Source organism: Carassius carassius, chromosome 19 (assembly GCF_963082965.1).
Source record: "Carassius carassius chromosome 19, fCarCar2.1, whole genome shotgun sequence".
NCBI lineage: Eukaryota > Metazoa > Chordata > Actinopteri > Cypriniformes > Cyprinidae > Carassius > Carassius carassius.
Genome location: NC_081773.1, coordinates 6,933,281 through 6,957,498, shown reverse-complemented (window position 1 = coordinate 6,957,498; position 24,218 = coordinate 6,933,281). Strand labels below are relative to the sequence as shown.

The window sequence follows — 24,218 nt, the reverse complement described above, 5'->3', positions numbered from 1 at the left end:
TATTAACTGAGTTTAACTAATCAAACCTTATTTTAAATTGTTACCATATTATATAAACAAATCATTCCTTAACATTGTGTTTGAATTCTGGTTAGTAAATTAACTATTTCAATGGAAGTTACAGTTTCTGAGGCAGATTAATAGTGTTTTAATAGTGTCTTCGTTTTCCTATATAGAGAACATACAATAAACTCATGCTACAAATACTAGAACAACATAAAAACGGCAAAGACTAAATAGTAAAAACTGCATCCTGGGAGGTTAAATATATTTTCTACATCTAAACAGTGCACACGTACTTCCACTGTAGCCATGTCAGAGAGGTTATGTCTGCTCTCAGTATCTAGGAGCTCATAATAAGTTGGTAATTAATGTTAATCTGTGCAGCAGGCAGATAAGTAAAGTCATCACAGAGCCCTCCGGCTTGGCTCTGAGCCCGTGCGGGGTCATAATATAACTCACCTGGGCTGGCCTCGGCTTTCTCCTGCTTCTTCTCTGTAGGACACAAGATAAACAAGATAACCCTGAGTGAAGCGATGCCTCGCCGCTGAACAGTCTGCATGCAGTTATAGCTGAATCTTCCCTTGGTTATCACTTGAGCAGCAGCTTGCATCATAGATAAGAGGTTACAGCGTCACCTCAAACATGTCGTAGTACAAGAATATAGGGGTCAGAATATCATGATATCGCTTGATGGTAATAAGTCAAGTTCAGAGTACAGTAAAGAGTACAGTCGTAAGAACTGGTCCCATTGGATCTTAGCAGGTGGATATGTTCACATGAGTTAATACTTAATGTTCCTTCAGCAGAAATGTGTGATGAAGTTAATGCTCTATTTATCAGAATGATTTCTGAAGGATCATGTGACACTGAAGACTAGGAGTGATGATGCTGAAATGTCAGCTTTGCATCATAGAAATAAATGACATTTTAAAACATATTCAAACAGTTATTTTAAATTTTACTATTTTACAATATTACAGTTTTACTGTATTTTTGATCCGAAAACATTAAAAACTCAAACCTTTGAACAGTAGTGTGTATATATGAACCTTATAATATAAGAAAAAAGAAGACCATCATTGCCAAATATAATTGAGATTTACATTAATGCATTTACACCAATAAATGATAAGGTTTCCACAACCTCGCTTCATGAGCATTTCCAGACTTTATAGAGGGCTCTCTATTAAGCATGTAAGTAAACATTAGATTAACTATAATATTGTGATGTCTATGGTACTCTGGTGGTTCTTAGGTTAAATTATGATGCATTTTTGTCCTAATTGGTTTATTTTGTAGTCATTTTTTTCATAGTTACACTTTTTAACTAAAATAATGCTCACTGCTGGTGAGTTTTGTTTGCTAAGTGATCATATTTGTGCATGCATTTTGAACAATTGGTACTAAAATTTCTCCAGGGATATTAATTACCACTGCAAACACCCTGCAGATTAATTGTTTTCTAAAGATTTAATATCTTTATTATAATGTGATGATAAAAAGTTGTGATCAGACTTGAGTCACTCACAAATCTTAGCTTAATTCTGAAGCTAAGAATAATATTATGCTAACTTTGCTATCTTAGCAAGTTTATGCAAAATCAATGCACACGTTATAATTTGCAAAGGAAACAGAAAGGTATTTCCAATCTATATAATCTTGCATTATCTATTATATTATCTATTATATATATTATATTATCTATTATTTTCCTGCATGTTTATCTCCACACACCTTTGCAGTGTCCGTCGTGGTCTACTTGGATCTTGAGTCCAGTAAGGCAGGCGTCACGGTGCAGCTCGCAGTGGTTTCGGTATGTTTTTCCATTACTGCCACACACTGAGCGCTTATGAGACTTGCATTGCTGCAGGAGAACACAACATACTGTTAACAACACAACAGCTTCAACTATTTCCTATTAACTGCCACATCAAAATCTGATCCTTACATAATGTGTATATATATATATATACAACCCGAATTCCGGAAAAGTTGGGACGTTTTTTAAATTGTAATAAAATGAAAACTAAAGGAATTTCAAATCCCATGAGCCAATATTTTATTCACAATAGAACATAGATAACGTAGCAAATGTTTAAACTGAGAAATTTTACACTTTTATCCACTTAATTAGCTCATTTAAAATTAAATGCCTGCTACAGGTCGCAAAAAAGTTGGCACGGGGGCAACAAATGGCTAAAAAAGCAAGCAGTTTTGAAAAGATTCAGCTGGGAGAACATCTAGTGATTAATTAAGTTAATTGATATCAGGTCTGTAACATGATTAGCTATAAAAGCTTTGTCTTAGAGAAGCAGAGTCTCTCAGAAGTAAAGATGGGCAGAGGCTCTCCAATCTGTAAAAGACTGCGTAAAAAATTGTGGAAAACTTTAAAAACAATGTTCCTCAACGTCAAATTGCAAAGGCTTTGCAAATCTCATCATCTACAGTGCATAACATCATCAAAAGATTCAGAGAAACTGGAGAAATCTCTGTGCGTAAGGGACAAGGCCGGAGACCTTTATTGGATGCCCGTGGTCTTCGGGCTCTCAGACGACACTGCATCACTCATCGGCATGATTGTGTCAATGACATTACTAAATGGGCCCAGAAATACTTTCAGAAACCACTGTCGGTAAACACAATCCGCCGTGCCATCAGCAGATGCCAACTAAAGCTCTATCATGCAAAAAGGAAGCCATATGTGAACATGGTCCAGAAGCGCCGTCGTGTCCTGTGGGCCAAGGCTCATTTAAAATGGACTATTTCAAAGTGGAATAGTGTTTTATGGTCAGACGAGTCCAAATTTGACATTCTTGTTGGAAATCACGGACGCCGTGTCCTCCGGGCTAAAGAGGAGGGAGACCTTCCAGCATGTTATCAGCGTTCAGTTCAAAAGCCAGCATCTCTGATGGTATGGGGGTGCATAAGTGCATACGGTATGGGCAGCTTGCATGTTTTGGAAGGCTCTGTGAATGCTGAAAGGTATATAAAGGTTTTAGAGCAACATATGTTTCCCTCCAAACAACGTCTATTTCAGGGAAGGCCTTGTTTATTTCAGCAGGACAATGCAAAACCACATACTGCAGCTATAACAACAGCATGGCTTCGTCGTAGAAGAGTCCGGGTGCTAACCTGGCCTGCCTGCAGTCCAGATCTTTCACCTATAGAGAACATTTGGCGCATCATTAAACGAAAAATACGTCAAAGACGACCACGAACTCTTCAGCAGCTGGAAATCTATATAAGGCAAGAATGGGACCAAATTCCAACAGCAAAACTCCAGCAACTCATAGCCTCAATGCCCAGACGTCTTCAAACTGTTTTGAAAAGAAAAGGAGATGCTACACCATGGTAAACATGCCCCGTCCCAACTATTTTGAGACCTGTAGCAGAAATCAAAATGGAAATGAGCTCATTTTGTGCATAAAATTGTAAACTTTCTCAGTTTAAACATTTGCTATGTTATCTATGTTCTATTGTGAATAAAATATTGGCTCATGTGATTTGAAAGTCTTTTAGTTTTCATTTTATTAAAATGTAAAAAACGTCCCAACTTTTCCGGAATTCGGGTTGTATATATATATATATATATATATATATATAAGATGGCGACTAAATGTAACACTCTGGATGTAATTAAATGTTTCTCTGATGCCTCTGGCTGGAAGCTGACATTAAGCCTGTAATAATATGAAAGCATGGGGCCCAGCTGGTGGCGGGACAATAGGGTGAATGTCTGTGTGTTATATGGAATATTTTTGCTGTATAATCTGCTGAGTTGAGTAGACACACGACATGGCATATACATCACACATGACCCCAATCCCACACACACTACTGTTATTGTATAAAACAATTTTGACTTGAAGTCTAACAATAAAAATCAGCAACAGAAATCAACTTAATATTTGCTATGATGGTGGAAAAACATCAGGAAAGGGAAAAGTTTCTAATGGTTAGAATTTATTGATGGTGAAAGAAGTGCACTTGTAGTGTACTTCAAATTTTAAAAGTACAGTATATTAAAGAAAAACTGTAAAAGCAGATATTATTAATAAAATAAAAGTCTTAAATAGGGCCCACTTTCATGAATGTTTCCTGAAACATTTAAGTGCCCTTTGTAATAATGTTAAATTGAAAGTTTTATTTTAAACAATATTTGTTTCAATAATCAATTGTCATTTTAGATTACACTTTTTGATGTATTGATTAACATACTAAAACACATATAAAGTACTTGATTATAATTTGACTGAAGAATGTTAATCGCTAATGCAATAAACTGCAAGTTCATAATTAAAAATGTGTAATAAATATATATTTAAATACATGACACACAATTTTCTACAGAAATAGCACACATTATATTTTAGTTTAGTACACTTGAACCATATTTCAGAGACACAGAATAGAAGCAATTATGAAATTACATATAAAGATGTACGCAAGGCCTACTTAAGTATGCCAGAAAGCACTCTTAAGCTTCGCTAGTTGCATTTAATATAGATTTAAGCTATAATGCATTTTAACTTATTTGCAATTGTCTGTAAATGTTGCATTCAGTTTGTACTGAAGTATATATTTTTTATATATATGTAAGTATAACTATTTTATTTCCACAATGAGTAACGTTCTATCTGTTTTTAGAATTAGGCTAAAACACAGCTGTTTCCCCAGTCATGGAAAACCAAAAAATGTCATAGAATTTCAAAACCCTAAAGAGTCACTGAACTTACTGAAAGTCATTCGAATTTCCATCATGAATATACTTCTTTTTCTTGATTTACTCCGCTTTAAATATTTCATCAGCTAGAATCTGCTTTGTAGGAAGTGCACTGACTGCAGTCTCTCTAAAATGTTTAAAATTCCTCATCCAGTCATTCAAAGGCACAAAAGTCAATGAAGTTGACTAGTCAAGGGCTGCATATTTCATCCAGGTTTTCATGAATTTCTTTGAAAAGAGGCCTTACCTCAATGCACAGACAGCTGGGCTCTCCTTTCTCATTGACGGCGCACTCTCTCCCAGCACCACAGAACACATTAGCACACACCTTTGATTTGCTCTGAGACTCCTGCTGAAACACAGAAATAAACACCATCAATAAAACACACAGCTGCAAACTCTAATGAGGTACTGGGCAGGAATAAAATAAGTTTGAGCACATACAGAATCTCACCACCAGAGGGCGGTATTATTAACACATAATAATATACAAACTCAAACTTGCATCTCTATATTTAGTATGCATAATATTTACTTGTAAAGGATGTGTTGTTGTCTGACATCTTACAAAACTAGCCACTAAACTTATAAGTGTTGGAAACAGAAACTAGCACTGGTACAGTACCACAAACTCACTTTCATCACAAACACCAGGCAAACACACATACACTTGCTGTTTCTCTCTCGATCACACACAGTGTTTGTCAGTGTCTGGGGACACAAGATTGATAACTATCTCCGAAAATGACCGAACTCTCCCCACAACAAACACTCGTGCCAGCAGTGTCCCTGACAACTAGCGGTTCTCCTTCAAAACTAGGACAACTACAGATTTGGGACAGCTACCTCTCGTTCTGTAACAAATGTGTGCCCCACAAAGTGCGAGAGCATATCTGATTAACTGTGTTGGGGAGTAACTTGTTACATGTAACAGCGTTACGTAATTTAATTACAAAATAAATGTAACCGTACCTGTTACAGTTACTGAGAAGAAGAAAAAATGCAATAAAGTTAGCCTACAGTTAGCCTACTTCTGAAACTGCTCATGATAACCAAGGGGTTTAAATCTGAATATTGTCACACACAGATATGACACCGATGTTTTCAGTCATAGCTATGCAATGATTTGATTTCAAAAACAGTATTATTATACTACATCTTAACTAAAACAGGTGCTAAAGTCTGATTTTGTGGAGGCTGTACTTTATAATTAAATTATTATAATCATTATTTTAAGTGATGAAGGCTTTTGAAAGTCTGACAGTAATCAGAGTTGAGTACTACTTTAAGGTTAACTCTGCCTGCCCTAAATGTTTGAAACGGTTTAGAAAAATGTAGATTTAATTATTATTTTTTTTTTTTTTTATTTGAGAAAAGTAATTAAAAAGTAATCAAATGTAATCATTCACATTACTTTATTAAAGTAGTTAAAATAGTTAAACTTCTTATTATATTTTAAATAAGGTAACATGTAATCTAGTAATAATTTCAAAAGTAAACTTCACAACACTGCTAACAAATGCAATTTAACGTTCATTTATATTATGTACTAATATCTGCGAAATGAAAACTAGCTTTTGTTGCTATTTAAACTGCTATTTAATTTCTATAAATTAGAACATACAAATCTAAAACATAATTACAAATATAAATCGCAACATAAACATTATGTAAATATGCCAACATGACCAAATGGACTAAATTATAATACAAATGCGAGTGTTAATACAAACATAACTTCGATTAATTATTTATTTTGATAGAATTTAAGATAAAAAGTGACAGAATCAAAAGACGTTAATGTCACAAAATATTTTAATTTCAAATAAATGCTGTACTTTTAAGCTTTCTATCCATCCAAGAGTGCTGAAAAAATGTATCACGATTTCCACAAAAAATATTAAGCAGCTGTTTTCACCATTGATGATGATAATAACAGTTTCTTATTATTCAGTTATTTTAAATAGCAGAATTTCACAATATTACTACTTTACTATATATATAAACTTTTCAAAAATCTTACCAACCCCAAACTTTTAAACGGTACTCTATGCATTTTAGGGTTAAATCATCATTATCCATAAGACATAATTGAACAAAAAGCGATCAGAAGTGATGTCGAGTCTTCGACCAGCAGGTGGAGCTCTGATATCAGGTTTGTTGATTACAGCACGATTAACGGGCCGTTCGCACAGGACGCAATCTTTCCTTTAACTACACTGAACACAATGAAATTCGGATTTCAACATATTTCCACAATGTTTAACTCGACACACAGCATCTTTAAGCGTCTTTAAAATGTAAGAACGCATCCTGTATAAACGCCCCAGTAAGAGTTCAAGTGTATGTTTAAAACAGACACTGGATCCCAGTTCATAACAACACCAGACTTATTTGGTGTTTTTTCTCTTTAAACTCTTTTGTCCTACTGAACTTGTTCTCTGGTCATATCTCTGAAATGTTTGATTTATGTGCAAGGCCACTGAATCTGCCTCTAATTCCCAAGTCTTTCCTCTTACTCTTTGTGTTCCCAGCTACAGGACCCCAGTCTCCACATCACAGCAAAGTCATGTGAACACCGTGCTAGCCAATCACGTGCTGCCAAGTTGTGCCTGGAGTAACGATTTAGGAGTTTCCTGAAATATCCCTCCTGCTTTCCAAAACCTCCCTAGCGTCCAACTATAATCAAATGCAGTCTGTGCGTATATATGTGTGTATGTGTGTGTGTGTGTGTGTGTGTGTGTGTTTAAGAAGTGTGTCGTCACATTTCAAATCTTGCCTGTTCTTTCCCATGAACTGTGATTCCTGGTTCCACCCTGACTAACCTCCACACACACATACACACACACACACACACACACACACACACACACACACACACACACACACACACACACACACACACACACACACACACACACACACACACACACACACACACACACACACACACACACACACACACACACACACACACACGGGCGGACCCTAACCCCCCTTCCAGCTCATGCATGAGTCATATACAGTGTAGGCAAACTTTCCAGGGGAGATTTTCCACGTTCAGAGGGAGTCTAAAACAGATCAACAGTCATTTCTAATCACAGTCTGCTCCATATGAGGTCATCAGAGGACTTTCAGACACAGAGCTGGCATATTAAAAGTTTATGGGATATTCATTTGAGAGAGTTTTGTCCTGACAATAGAGGTGGATACTATTGCGGACCAGCGGTAACAGAGGTGCATTAAAGGAGAGAGAACAAAACCGAGCCTCATGCATAAATGAATCTCCTTCTCCACAGGGAAGCCATGCTGACATTTAAACGAATGAACGTATCGTGCTTTAGCTAAATCAAATCAAAAAGCAGATATGTTTCCATGACAACCAGGCAGAAGGGCTTGAAAAGAGCCATACAATTTACTGTAGGAGAGAGTCAATGAGAGATGGGGTACAAGGCGCCTGCAGCTGAACTATGACCTTCAAAATAACCCTGCAAGCATGATGCTGTTACACTGTCTCTGATGATTCTTCTCCAACTTATGATATCTCGGTCTTTCTGAAAGTTGTGTTCTTTATTGATTTGCTTACATTGCACACACACACACAAATTGTTTTCCATGCAGTAAAAATATCCAAAATGGTGTAAAAGCAAAATGGTGCAAGCTAAGAAGACTTTCCAGAGAAAATACACAACAATTTAAATTTAGGGGTCAGTAGGAGTGATTTATATTTCATTTTTTCAAAAGAAGTTGAGCAAGGAAACATTAAAATAATTAAACGTGACAGTAAATACATTTATAATGTTAGGCAAAAAGAAATGTTTTTGAGCAGAAAATCAGTGTATTAGAATGATTTCTGAAGGTGATCTGACACTGAAGACTGGAGTAATGATGCTGAAAATTAAACTTTGCATTATAATACTTAAATTATAGTTTAAAATATACTCAAATAGAAAAACTTTCTTTATAATATTTCACAATATTGCTGTTTTTGCTGTATTTTTATCAAATAAATGCAGCCTTGCTAAGCATGAAGACTTAACCTCTAAACCTCATTAAACTGTATTAGATTTATGTCAATAATTCATTTTTTAAACAATTTAGGGGAAGAAATAATGAACTTAATGAAATCACACTTTTTCAGGGATGTTAAGGTATTTTTACTGGAAAACAAAACAGAAAAACAACATACTGATTAAAAAAACTTTTTTGCAGTATAAATCCAATCAACGTCAGGTGCTCAGGAGTTGTGGTTAAAGTGTTTACAGATCAATAGTTGAGTGGGAAATTAGTCTTTCCCCCTAGGCACATCTGAACAGTGTTGCTGTTGTTTCTCCTGAGGGCAGTTTTGGCAGACCGAGAGGCTGCGGTTATTGCCAAGGAGAGAGGAGAGGGGAAAGACAGAGAGCAAACATTCCTGGTGCAGAAGAGTCGAGGAATGTGCGGTTGTGTCTGACTCACAAATCATGACCAAATAGAAATGTGACCTTCCGCTCAACTGAATCACATTAAATATAGCTAATACATACACTAATGCAGTGCTATATGACAAATTACAGTGTCGGCAGATGTCACGGTGCCATAATGAGAGTTAAAATGCAAATCAGTTCACATTCATATTAAAATATGAAATCAATCTCCTCACTCAATACTTATAATGACATGAATTACTCTCTGTTCCCCTTTGACCCAATGGTGTAGAATTGATTTTAACACTGGTAAAAACTTTACCAGTTTCTTTATTCTTTATTTCTTTATATTTACAAATTCTTTAAAAAAGAATCACCTACTGTATATAAAGTATGCAGGTGTGTATTCAGATGCAACACACAAACCACATCATTTCTGGAGTAATATTACATCAGCCTGACCACTAGACATTCTCAGCGCAGATGTTGGTCAGTGGCTGTTAACCAAATGCTTACAGTGGTAATATAAGTTTAATATATTTAAAAATTGTTATTGTGGGTTTGTGCCTCAGGCAAGGAAGAGGCAACTTAGACGGTTGAAACGGCTCAGAGCATGTGCATGTGTCTGAAACTTGTGTATTGACTGTGTGAGGTGGCCATTGTATTGGTAACTGTATTGATAGGTGCTTCTCATATTTCTGAACCATGCCTCACCATCAAAAGTCTGCTAGTGTTGCCTGAAATTTGCAAACTCTCACTGAAAATGAATGACTGTATGTGTGAATTACTTAAAATGTAAATTCTGTCATGTACCCCCCCTCGTGGTTCCAAACCTATACGACTTTCTTCTGTGGAACACAAAAAGGAGACACTAATGACTTGTCCAAATACCCACACTAGCGCGACAGGAAGTAAGTGCGCAAGATTGTCTAGATCTTAAAAATGGCAAAGCGCAGTGCCCTTAACGCACAATAAATCCATACTCTTGAATACTGCTCCGGAGCGGTATTCAAGGCTTAGTGTATCCCATCATGCATCATGTTGTGGAAATATCAAGACTTTTTGCCAAGATCGTGAGAGTGACTTCCATATGCTCAAAAAAAAAAGAAAAAAAAAGAAAAGAAAAAAGGAAGTCAATGGGAAGTGATACTGTTTAGTTACCAACATTCTTTAAAGGTGCCATTAACTGAAAAGACAAAATTCCCTTACACTTTTGATCTGTAAGAGGTCAGAGGTCATTGTACTATAAAAACATCCTGTAAGTTTTAGAACTCAAAACATTCTCATTAGTCTACAAACAGCTTACTTTTAATCCAGTCTGCCAAAACGACAGCTTGTGGAATGTTCTGCTCTATGATTTAATAGTGTGGCTAATTTCTGCCTCTGCAGAAGAAGACCAACACCTGCTTCTGCATCACTGCCTGATTAGCCCCGCCTACTGCTTCTACATCACTGCCTGATTAGCCCCACCCACCAATTCTACAGTACTGCCTGATTAGCCCCGCCTACTGATTCTACATCACTGCCTGATTAGCCCCGCCTACTGATTCTACATCACTGCCTGATTAACCCCGCCTACTGATTATACATCACTGCCTGATTAGCCCCGCCTACTGATTCTACATCACTGCCTGATTAGCCCCGCCTACTGATTCTACATCACTGCCTGATTAGCCCCACCCACCAATTCTACAGTACTGCCTGATTAGCCCCGCCTACTGATTCTACATCACTACCTGATTAAGCCCCACCCACCAATTCTACAGTACTGCCTGATTAGCCCCGCCTACTGATTCTACATCACTGCATGATTAGCCCCGCCTAATGATTCTAAATCACTGCCGGATTGGCACCACAAACCAATACTACATCACTGCCTGATTAGCCCGGCCTACCAATTCTACATCTCTGCCTTATTAGCCCCGTCTACAGATTCTACATCACTGCCTGATTCTACATCACTGTCTGATTGGCCCCACCCACGAATTCTACATCACTGCCTGATTAGCCCCGCCTACTGATTCTACATCACTGCCTGATTAACCCTGCCTACTGATTATACATCACAGCCTGATTAGCCCCGCCTACTGATTCTACATCACTGCCTGATTAAGCCCCACCCACCAATTCTACAGTACTGCCTGATTAGCCCCGCCTACTGATTCTACATCACTGCCTGATTAAGCCCCAACCAACCAATTCTACAGTACTGCCTGATTAGCCCCGCCTACTGATTCTACATCACTGCTTGATTAACCCCGCCTACTGATTATACATCACTACCTGATTAGCCCCGCCTACTGATTCTACATCACTGCCTGATTAGCCCCACCCACCAATTCTACAGTACTGCCTAATTAGCCCCGCCTACTGATTCTACATCACTGCCTGATTAGCCCCGCCTACTGATTCTACATCACTGCCTGATTAAGCCCCACCCACCAATTCTACAGTACTGCCTGATTAGCCCCGCCCACTGATTCTACATCACTGCATGATTAACCCCGCCTAATGATTCTACATCACTGTCTGATTGGCCCCACCCACCAATTCTACATCTCTGCCTCATTAGCCCCGCCTACTGATTCTACATCACTGCCTGATTAACCCTGCCTACTGATTATACATCACTGCCTGATTAGCCCCGCCTACTGATTCTACATCACTGCCTGATTAACCCCGCCTACTGATTATACATCACTGCCTGATTAGCCCCACCCACCAATTCTACAGTACTGCCTGATTAGCCCCGCCTACTGATTCTACATCACTGCCTGATTAAGCCCCACCCACCAATTCTACAGTACTGCCTGATTAGCCCCACCCACTGATTCTACATCACTGCATGATTAACCCCACCTAATGATTCTACATCACTGTCTGATTGGCCCCACCCACCAATTCTACATCACTGTCTGATTGGCCCCACCCACCAATTCTACATCACTGCCTGATTCTACATCACTGTCTGATTGGCTCCACCAACCAATGCTACATCACAGCCTGTTTAGCCTTGTCTACTGATTCACACTCATAGTAGGTAAATGACAAGAGCGCCAAACACAGGTCTGTGCAGAAACCAAATGATAAATGACCAAAATATGTTATTTTGTGTTCAATACAAAATATTGTACAGGTTTAGAACAACTTAAGGGTGAGTAAATGATATAATTTATTTTTCTGGGATAACTACTGTATCCTTTTTTGGGACGATGAGTGGCATGAACAGCTGAAATCTCTCTGGACGGGACAACAGCTGTTCATTACGACTCTGCAAACGGTTGAGACAGTGGTACTGTGGGACTAACAAACACAGAGAAACTAAAAGGTCAGATTATACAGATGTACCGTGCTAGATAATCAGCACACCGCAAGGCAGTTATTACACTCATTTTAATTATTTCATTGTTTTAATTAAAATGACCGATTTAGGCCACAACAAGCTGTTGATGGTCAGCCCAGAAGTTTAGTGGGTAATATATTCTACACTCATTCAAATGCATCTCTGAGGAAAGTGTGGAGAAGGCATAATCAGGAAAAAACAGAAAAGTAGAAGAGACAAGAAAGATGGAAAGTGTTGAGGACAGCTAGAGGGAAAAGACCCAGTGTCTTGGGAAGGAAGAGAGCTCCAATTAAATAGCAATGCCTAGGAGGAAGAGTCTTCAGCTACATGTCACCCTTATAAGGTTCTGCATTTATAACCTTTTCTATTTGAAGTTCACATAGATATATAAACATACAATACATCTCATATGTGCAATACTGTTCAAAATGTTGGTGTCTGTAAGAATTTTGTATTTTTCCATTCTCACCAAAGCTGTTTTTATTTAATCAAAAACAAAGTTAAAAAACATTATTGTGAAAAATTATTATAATTTGACATAACTGTTTTCTATTTTAATATATTTTTAAATGTAATTTATTCCTGTGATCAAAGCTGAATTTTCTGCATCATTTCTTCAGTCTTCAGTGTCACAGGATCCTTCAGAAATCATTATAATATGCTGATTTGCTGCTCAAGAAACATTTTGTGTTTCTTTTATGAATAAACAGTTAAAAATAACTACCCTTTGGATCAATTTAATGCATAATTACAAAAAATAAAAATAAAAAATACTTCCGAACCCCAAACTTTTGAATGGAAAACCCTTTTGATCTAGAATTCCTATAACTAAACTACAGTATGTGTCCTACACAAGCTAAAACAACTCTCAGATATGAATGCTGAATTATAAGTTGGTGACTTCTAGGGCTCCTGTATTCCAAAGAGAATTTTTAAAGCAAGAACATGTAAAGACTTCCTGCGTTCTGAGGTTTGTAAACTGATGGTATACTGTGTGCCTCAGCAGAAGCAGTAACTCACAGAAACTTCATTTTTAATAGCTGAATTCCTGATGTAGTACTACACTACCCAAATTCCTGAAGCGAGATCCACCCATCAAAAATTCACCGTTACCATAGAAACAGGAATGGTGGCCACAGCCAGGAGTTCTTGCAGGCGAGCTGAGTTTGCTTGCCACATACCACTGAAGAGATAACTCTCATAAAAAAAATACATCTGTCATCATTCATTCACCCACATGTCACTCCACACTGACAGCTGAGCTTTCCTTGCTCAGTGGAACACAAAAGGAGAAATTCGGAAGCATGAGAGCAACAAAACCGTTGGGGGTAGCCATTGACATCCATAATATTTTTTCCATATTATGGATGTCAATGGATACCAGAAACTGTTTAGTTACCAACATTCTTCAAAATATCTTTTGTGTTCAGCAGAATAATCAAACTCATAAAATATAATACATATATAAATTTCACTATGGGGATATTATATATGTTATAAACTACACCTACCCAGATAATGTATGTATTCAATATATAACTGCAAACTCACAGTAAGAACGGGGTGGGTTAAGCAGAATAAATGATTTCAAAAGACTCGCATACGGCACCAGATACATTATATGTAATTTGAAGGGGTTCAATTAATAAATAAATAAACATGCATGGATGAATCGGTCACCATAAGATCAAGAACTTGAATTTAGAAAATTGATAGGGTGAATGCCTTTTCATTTTGGTTTGTTACTTTGAATGCTTTTTTTTATGGAATGGCCAGATATGGAGAAAATGAACAGGAAAGACGCCTCCACATCCAAGGCCGCTTAAAAAAATCATTTTCCTGTCCTTGTCTAGTCCGCGGAGACATGTTTGTCACATCTCTGTCATCCGGCTATCTGTTCTCATTTGTTCCTATGGACCTTGTGGAAGAACAGTACAGGGCACCTTAAAACACTCCTCTCTTTCATAATAGTCCAGATAACATGCTACATTGCAAATGAAGATAACAGTCGCCCATTTTCTCTTACAATAAAAGCAGAATCATGTCCTGTCTCAGTGAAAGAGTCCCACATGGCTTCAATCTTTCATTTACTTTTCTCTTTCCTTTTATTCCTCTTTCTTTATCACACTTTGTGCTTACTGAATTCTATAAATTAGGCTTCCAGGAGCAGAGCATTGTGCAGTGCTGACTACAAGTGTATAGAGGGCAAATGCAGACTCTCAGCGGAGAAAGGAATAAATTGCAGAATGAATAGGCTGAGAGAATGACAACAGGAGAAGGAGGAATATTAGTTTCAAGGGACGAATTAATGGGTGCATACAGAGAGCAGTGACTGATAGATTGAGGAAAGCCTGAACCCAGGGCTTCAGGTTAACTGACTTCACAATGCAAGGAGGAAAATGTAGATGACAGCTTTTTTTTTTTTCTCCGCTTGATATTTCCCTCATCACACATGCTGGATCTCTATTCACCCAGAGAAAAGCACATTTCTGGACTTCCTCACTCCACAAACTGATTTAAAGAGTGTGTGACTACAGTATCTTATGGCTTCATAATGGAGATCGTCATCAAAACAGAGAGAGAATCATTACCTGATCGTCTCACCACAAAAATGACTAAACACCACACTTCCCTTCACAGTGTATGCACATATGCAGTGCAAAAATAGGGTGGTTGTCAGAAATTCCCCCTAAAAATATGATGTTTCATGATATTTTTGTGCCTGCATATTTTACATTTATAACATGCATTAAACTAACTGATATAATAATTCCTTAAAATACCTGCACAGTGCTGAACACACAAACACAATGCATTACACATGAAGTGTAGCATAAACCCCATCTGTACATAATAACTGATAAATATAATAAAAAAATGATAAAGTACTATAGTAATACTTGTATGAAAGTTTTTCTGCATTCAAAAAAGCAATATTAGCAATACTTTTCTGTAAAAGAACATGTATTGCATTATAAAATAACTTTAACCGAAAGTGAAAGGCAATTTATAATTTTTAAATCCAAATAAATCTAATAGAATTATAAACATACAAAATCATCAAAAATGTTTCGAAGGAATTTAATACCTTAATTTCACATTATAGTGATCAAAAGTGACAGTAAAATCATGTATAATATTATAAAAGAATGCTGTTCTTTTGAACGTTCTATTCATCAAAGAATCCTGAAAAAAAGATAAATAAAAATATTATTAAGGAGCTCAGTTTTCCAATACTGATAATAAAAAATGTTTCTTGAGCAACAAATCAGCTTATTAGAATGATTTCTAATGACTGAAAACCCAGCTTTGTGATACAGGAACAAATTACATTTTAAAACATATTATAATAGAAAATACATAAAAAAAAAAATCACAATATTACTGTTTTATATTTTTCCTTGAATAAATACATCCTTGGTGAGCATACGAAACTCAACCAACAGTTAACCAAATATCAGGTGGTGTTTACTGTATATAAGCATAATTGCGTATATAATTATGCAATGTATTATGCAACACAAGCATAATCATGCCAAGAGTGACATTTGAATTGCATCTCCTTCTGATCTGTGTTCATGTTTATGTGATTCTTCCATATCATTGTTCGCTTCCAGCTCTTAGTTAATGGCATCGGAATAATTAGCAAACATCTTTTAGTTACCAATTGCTGAACCACCAGGTCTTCAATGACCTTTTACCAACACAAAAGCAACTCAAGCTAAACACACACATTACAATATTTCATTAGTAATTCTAACATTATATTTTACATTTCAATGTAAACTATAGCCAGTGGAGCTTTGCAAATGGATACAATTTATGTACCAGCACTAACATTATGGCAGCACACCATGCGTGAGTCATTTCACTCGTGAAAATGTACTTGTAAGTTGAATCTTTAATTACCGAAAAAGCTGCATGCTAAAAAGGCTGATGTTTACCGATGAATTTGCTGGAATCAGATAATATGCTGTCCAGACCGCATCACAAATGCGGGGTGCACTTCAACAGAAGACCTGCGTCAGTGCAAAAACATCATCTGACATGCACAGCTAGTGGTGCCGCTTATCTTAAGACAGCTTTCACTGTCTTTGCTTTTAAAAGCAGTTCAGTAACCAAAAGGCATGAGATTGTCGGGTTCCTTTTAGCATGGTGGTAAGAGTTTGGAGAACTGAATATAAACAGAAGCACTGAAGAGGGGAAGGGAGCTTGTGTTGGAGCACTGAAGACAATCTGAAAACAAAGAGATACAGCAGATACAGTACTACCGGTAAAACATGATGGCAGTGCAGGAAAATGATTACAGTGAATGCAAGAGAAAAAACTACATGTACTGGTCTTGTGTAGCAAGTCTTTTGACTTGCAGCCATCAGCAAGCAGCCAAATTTTGTTTTAATATGCTGGAGAGAGAATGTAAACTCTGTGACACCACAACAATAAACTGGCATGGAAAAGAACTCATGCAAATTCAAATAAGTGTATTAGAGTCGCTTCATGAACAGTGTAGACTTTGTAATTAGAATTTCTGTCAATCCAAAATTAAAAAGACACAGATTTTTTTGACAGAAATGAGTCAGAAAACCAAATGCATTTTATGAATATCTAATAAGGGAACATCTAGTTGACTTGGCACTAAGTGCTTCAAATAAAACTCCAAACATCTTCAACGCCAATGGAAAATTCAAGATAATGCGCCAAGAAAACCCCTCCAGGAAACTATTTCCAGAGACCGTTGACTACAACTCATTGCCCCTGCTTGTTTAGCTAAAGGGTTCATTGTTTTCTATGTATACCAATAAGTTGTGCTGATTAGAATGAGCTGTTTTCTCATAACTAAGTCAGCAACTGTGTGCGCTTGATTAGACTCACAGATGGATGCGACCCAAACCCCTGTAGATGTGCGGAGGAAACCCCAAAGGAGCCTGTTTGTTTGTATTTGAACATTATTTCTGAGTCAATACTGCCAGAGTGAATGTCACCACCCAGAGAAAACCTCCATTGATCTCCCTCCAGGAGCATCAACATCTCCATAACTCAAGCATAAATGTCACCCTGTGAGGAAACAGCAACACGCTGACTTCAGCTGTTCTGAATGCTGCTGGGCGGAACTGTAAATGAGTGAAGCAGGGGATGTACAGAGGAAAACGAGGGGGAAAAAATGGCAATGATCGTAAAACATAGAATGGTGGTGTACACAGATGTAAGTATTACGGGACAGCATCAAATTTAACCACAACAGATGTTCACTAGTCATTAAGGTATTTCATAGAGGTCAGCGTAAATGCTTTCTTTTTTGTCGGTGTTCATACAGTATATGGGTCAATGACAAGATTACAGAAATGACACATTGTGACTTTAAAATATCCTAATACCTTTTAAAAATGTTCTGGCCCTTCTAAGCTTTATAATGTCAGTGAATGGGAGTTGAGATTTTGAAGCCCAAAAAAGTGACACCCATTCACTGCCATTACAAAGCTTGGAAGAGGAAATTTTTTAATATAACTCTGATTTTATCTGTCTGAAAGAAGAAAGTCATATACACCTTGGATTACTTGAGCATGAGTACATCATGGGGTAATTTTAATTATTGGGTGAACTATCCCTTTAACTGTTTTAACTGTAAATAAATAAATAAATAAATAATAATAATAAACAATGTCTTTATAGAATTCCAAGTTTTTAATAAGCTTTAATAGGAGTTTCAATCTCCAGACAATGTTTACACATCCCAGGCCAGGCCCACAAAAAATAACTCAGAAATTAAAAACATCATCATCATAAAAGGTGTATCCATAAATCATAGTCATCTGTATGTATTTTTTAATTTATGTATTTTTGAATAACTTAATCAAAGAGTGTGTCATTCTACTGACCCATATGTATTCGACAGCCCCAAGAGTCACAGAGGATAATTACAATTTCTAGCTGAAGGCTTATTTTAGAAATATAATTAACTCTGTCCCCAGGATGCATAAACACATTGATCTTACAATGCAAACAACCTGAGAGGATCATACATTAACTCCTGAATCACTATAAAAATATGCGCTTTCACAGGCACACAATGCTTGTTTTAGTGGTTTGCATGGTGAATAGATGTTATCAAAAACATAACTGCTGTGGGACTGTGCCACCATGATGACTAATCCCACACGTTATCGCTAATGTGTCATTATTTTCAACTTGGAGATAATGTTTTAAAAAACAATTGTTCTTGCGTGTACACATAGCATACTTCACCCTTGCTCTATAAGGAAGATAAACGGTTGCACATGGCAGGCTGGGAATTCGAATTGAGATTTTTGCTCATAAGAATGCAAGTGCAAAAAAGCAATCCTTCTCTAGACAAAGCCAAGCTTTCACTTCCTGACCTTCCCCCACACAGACACACTAAACCCAAGCAGAGTCTGCAGATACAGTGCTGCTGGAGCTCACACATTCTCTGCATCGAGAGGAACATGCTGGGAAACGGTGGACTGGAAATGAGCAGCGATGAGAGGATGCGGGAAAACAGATTGCAACCGAGCTAAAAAGCACAAGAGACTACAAACCACACTCAAGGCCTCCTTCTAGCATCACTATAAGCTGATTACGTTAGATGAAAGGCATGTCAAATAGCATCTCTATTACCATGGCAATCTAGCAAAGCCACAGCTGAGCAAGAATTCAACACACACGAATGCAAAGCTGTGCACCAGGATACACTTACATGGTCAAAATAATAAGAAAGAGAGGAAAAGGAGATACAGCATGACTATCATACCACAAAAAATATGATTGGTCTGGCCACTTTGTGCTTTAGCTGTCTAGCCAAGAAGAAATGAGGCAGCTGTAAAATAATTGCATCAAATTTAATTTCATTGTCTACTTTTACCTAAAATTGCAAGAGCTACAACACAGGGTTATGGAAATATGATTTTTCACAAAAATGTATCCCATACTAAGGGAATTCTCAATGATTTGAGAATATGTGGATGATTTACTTTAAAAAAAATAAAAAATAAAAATGATCACAAATGAGTTGCATACTGCATTATATATACAATAAACTGTTAAGAAATGATAATGAAGACATTATACTACCTTGTTCCAAATACTAATTGATTTTGCTTAAATACATCGTTCACATTTTCCTGCACCCAAGATAATGCATAATGCATAAACCAGCCTATACATTTTTAATATTCAGAAGAATATTTTTTTGATTGTTTAGAGATGTTGTGTTGTGCTTAATCATTTGTGGTTAACTGTCAGTCAAATCATCTACATGGTTTCATGCAATTCATCATCATCATATAATATCTATAGTATTTTAGACTTCCAAATGTTTCCTTTTTAGTTAAACTACATTTTATTTGCATGTGCAAAATTAGCTTTTTGCAAAAAAGCTTTAATATAACTGCTTTACAATATGAATTTGTCAGTGCACCGACAACTGAATATGCATGCATGCAACTTTTCAAAATTTTCTAGAGTTAATTGGAAGATGTGGCACATCTTACCCCACTCTTCACAGTGCAGTGTTTTACAATACAATGGAGAAACTTGCTTTGCAAATAGTAGGCAACAATGTGTAGAATGCATCCATATAAATACAGTATAAACACAAGCAGCAAAACCATTGTATAATACAGCTCTAAATGACAAGCAAAGCATAGCACACCCTAATGAGGCAGAGTGTTTAGGTTTGTAATCAATGGCCTTGTTAGATGGTGATTGTTGTACTGCTTACCCAGCGCCGTTACACAACACTGAGAAACACTGGGCTGTGGTATGCTATTTTCCAAAAAGCCAAATAAATATGTTGGATTATTAAAGCCATAGGAATAATTTAGATGAGACAACTTTTTCACACAGGTTTGAAGTTACAAATTATGGTGAATGATGGTTTTGTTTGTTACAAACACATAGCTTTTCAGTTCGCAAGACATTAATTGGTGGACTGGAGTGGTGTGTATTATTTTGTGATGACTTGTAGATTATTCTCAGCTGTTTGGACTCTGATTCTGATGGCACCCATTTAGTGTAGAGTGGTTCCCAATCCTGGTCCTGGAGGACCCCCAACACTCCACATTTACATCTCGGATACCCTGAGGGTGAGTACATTTAAATTTCAGGTGAACCATTCCTTTTATTTCTTCACTTTACGAAATGTAAATTCAAAAATAAGCATTGGCCTAAAATCTTGTGCATTTTGGGTGTGTATTTCATTTGTTTAAAAGATGATGTCACAACTAATGAGCTCGAGTTCTCTCTAAAGTATGCAATGGTATGATGTCATTTCTTTTCTCTTCCCTCATTCATCTTTTATTTTCTTTCCTCTTTTCTTATACACAAGCTTGCAGAGCTCAAAGTCTGAATTCTCCCACAGACAACAGAGTTAGTTATTTCCACTCCATAGAAATTCCTCCTAAAGAGAGAGCAGGGAGGACAGAGAGGAATTCATCTCCCCTGAATTCTCTCATGGGACATTCCAGTAGTCTGTCCCATTTCAAATCTCTCAGTTATATAGGTCAGAGGAGCTGTCACAAATATGCAGCTGAAATTCTACATGCTTTTTCTTATGAAAAACAAAAACAACAACAAAACCCTTCTGACTGTTGCATCAAAACTCCCAACATATCAATCAGAGAAAAAGGTATGCGTGCCATCCCATCTGTGAATTCTTCACCATTTTTCTCCTTTATTGAAATGGAATGCCAGTGATGTCATTCTACTTTAGTGCAGCACATTCCAGGTTGTATGGAGCTCTCAGTAATCGGCAGCGCTGAGGCCTCAGGAGCGTGCTCTCAATGACACACACAAAGGAACCGAGTGTGTGAATGTGGCAGAGCTGTTAAAAGTTCAAATGAGCCATGCAGATTCTTCTGTAGCAGTGGGATAGAGACAATATGAATCACAAATGTTCATTATAGGGGGTGTATACAGCACTCAAGAAAGATAACAGCATTCTTTTCTCATTTCAATTGTCCATAAGAACTAAATAGGCTTTTAAAAAGCCATCTAGAAATAGACTTGCTCTTTCTGAAGGAATTAAATACCAGTGCTTGCAGACAACTGAAAATGACATTGTATGGAATTTTGGCCAAATATTTTCAATACACACAACAAGATCATAGACCCCTTTGTGAGGGAACATTTTTAAATGCAATGCAATGCAATAAGATAAAACTACTATTGTCTCCAAGTGGATTTTAATAAAGCAAACTTTTAAATATGATAATATAATATTAATCAATAAGTGCTGTTACTGCACTAAGTATGAATTCTCATAAACCTCGTTGACTGAATAAATCCAAAAAACGATCCCATCACTGAAGTGACACAATTTTAGTGTCTATTCAGCAGTCTCCAAATCTGGTCTTGGCAATAAGACAGTGAATGGATGCCAGCGCACTGCGGGCAGCATGGGACAGTCTTTTTCCTTTTTATTTCCTACATTTCGACTGCTGTAATTACATTCTCTCTCTATTTCTCTTCTCCATCTCTCTCTTTAAAGCTTCCCATCAAGTGGCACCATCTCTCGCTGCACCTCAGTGAATCGATCCATTTTACTCCTCTCTGGCCTCTAGTCTTTTGTCTCATTTTGGCTGTTGCTCAGGACTACAGCCAGTCTTCTGCTTTTTGTAGATCCCGCCAACTTCTATCTTTAACCCAAGTTACTTTTCTCAATCTATGTGCCACCTTCCATCTATATCTAGGCTCTGTTCTAGCCAGGCCTGTCTGCTGCGGTTCTCTGTGAAGGGTCATGGACTGGGAGAGTTACCTTAATGGCTGACATGTGTTTGCAGAAGGAAGTGTGCTTGTTTTCAGTCCCACATTCTTCACAATGGTCTTGTTCTTTGCACAAGGCACCATAGTATGGTTAAGGACCTGTCTGCAAGTGGATGGATGTTGTATTCTCAATCAGAAATGGCCACGCACTGCTGTTTTCTTAGCTTTCATTAAAACCTCTTTAGCTGTGCATTATGGTAATTTATTCAAAGGAGACAGGGGTGTTTTATGGTCCTGTGAGACCCGAGGCACCACCCTCTTGTCCCACACTAGACATTTGACGCAAGTCTGTTGCATCTTAAGTAGTCATCAATTGCACACTCAACCTACTTTTTGTTGCCTTTACATTGCGCAAGCTGTATTTACTGTATAACTCTCTGAATAGTTTAGCATGGTAATGATTATGACAATGCTGATGTATTTGGTGTTAGAGGAATCGATTTGCTATGCTGCTGCTGTTGATGCAGAGCAAGTGCAGAGATTTGTTACTGCCAATACATCCACAGGCAAGCTGCTGTGAACATCTACTGCTGCCACACAACATACATAAGTTCACATACTGTACATAAATTACCCGGAGCATCTATACAGGTGGAGCTGGGGGAGGTGGAGGGTTTCTGACTTGCGTAAAGCAGACACTGAACCAAAATATTTAAATGATGATTAGCAACCGAGACTAATCAACTTGTGCCATGTAGTAAATTATTTTATAGCTATCAGATTGCATTAAGGTCATATCAGCTTATGCCATCTATACTTAATGAATGAATTATATATTCATTGTCTGAAATGTTTGTATTTACCGGACAAAGCATTATGGTAGATTGTTTCAAATGGAAATCGAATAGGAAAGAATATGGAGAAATGGTAACATTTCAAAACACTGTTCTGTTATTAATGAATAGCTACACAGGAACAAATGAGTAGTGCACTACCATTCTAGTAACTACTCTTAACTAACAAGAAAGTCTAATTAACAAATTTGTAAGTAACAGCACTGAAAGTGGTAGTTCACTATTAGCTAATCAGTACTGTTTTTCATACCTCTCAGAAAACTAGTCAGAACTACGATACGCAGGTTCATTATTAATGTAAATAATGCAAAATGTATAATTCATTCTAAAGTGAAGGTCATGGTAACCCACAAGTAATAACACAAGTATTACCAAACCCTTCAGGAGAGATTAATAATTATTTGGATCAGTATTCTAAAGTGAAAAGCATGTTAACTCCCTAATATTGACTCAAGTGTTGCCAAATCCATTGGAATTAATTACTATACAGAACCTTACAAAAAGATCAAAAGTTTACATTGATATCAGACGATATTAGGGAGTTACCGTGATCTTCACTTTAGAATACTGATCCAAATAATTAGTAATTCATTCTGAAGGATAACACTTGAGTTATTACTATCCAATACTTTACAAAACCCTCATTTCTAGAGAGTTTTCATTCACTTACTTATCCAAATAATTAGTCATCCCTTCTGAAGTACAGGTCCTTCTCAAAAAATTAGCATATTGTGATAAAGTTCATTATTTTCCATAATGTAATGATAAAAATTAAACTTTCATATATTTTAGATTCATTGCACACCAACTGAAATATTTCAGGTCTTTAATTGTTTTAATACTGATGATTTTGGCATACAGCTCATGAAAACCCAAAATGCCTGTCTCAAAAAATTAGCATATTTCATCCGACCAATAAAAGAAAAGTGTTTTTAATACAAAAAAAGTCAACCTTCAAAAATTATGTTCAGTTATGCACTCAATACTTGGTCGGGAATCCTTTTGCAGAAATGACTGCTTCAATGCGGCGTGGCATGGAGGCAATCGGCCTGTGGCACTGCTGAGGTGTTATGGAGGCCCAGGATGCTTAGATAGCGGCTTAAGCTCATCCAGAGTGTTGGGTCTTGTGTCTCTCAACTTTCTCTTCACAATATCCCACAGATTCTCTATTG

The 24,218-nt window shown here is 37.0% G+C and overlaps 1 protein-coding gene across 2 annotated transcripts in view; it reads right to left on the bottom strand.

Annotated features, from left to right (window-relative positions):
- fstl1b (follistatin-like 1b) overlaps positions 1 to 24,218 on the bottom strand; it is a 40,947-nt gene that overhangs the window by 8,105 nt on the left and 8,624 nt on the right. Inside the window, exons 3-5 of one of the 2 annotated variants that reach the window (XM_059499662.1) lie at positions 4,974 to 5,078; positions 1,738 to 1,867; positions 463 to 495 (exon numbers count right to left, since the gene is read on the bottom strand). In XM_059499662.1, the coding sequence (XP_059355645.1) occupies positions 463 to 495; positions 1,738 to 1,867; positions 4,974 to 5,078 (268 nt within the window). The remainder of the gene's footprint in view (positions 1 to 462; positions 496 to 1,737; positions 1,868 to 4,973; positions 5,079 to 24,218) is intronic. The other variant, XM_059499663.1, reaches the window with a different exon arrangement.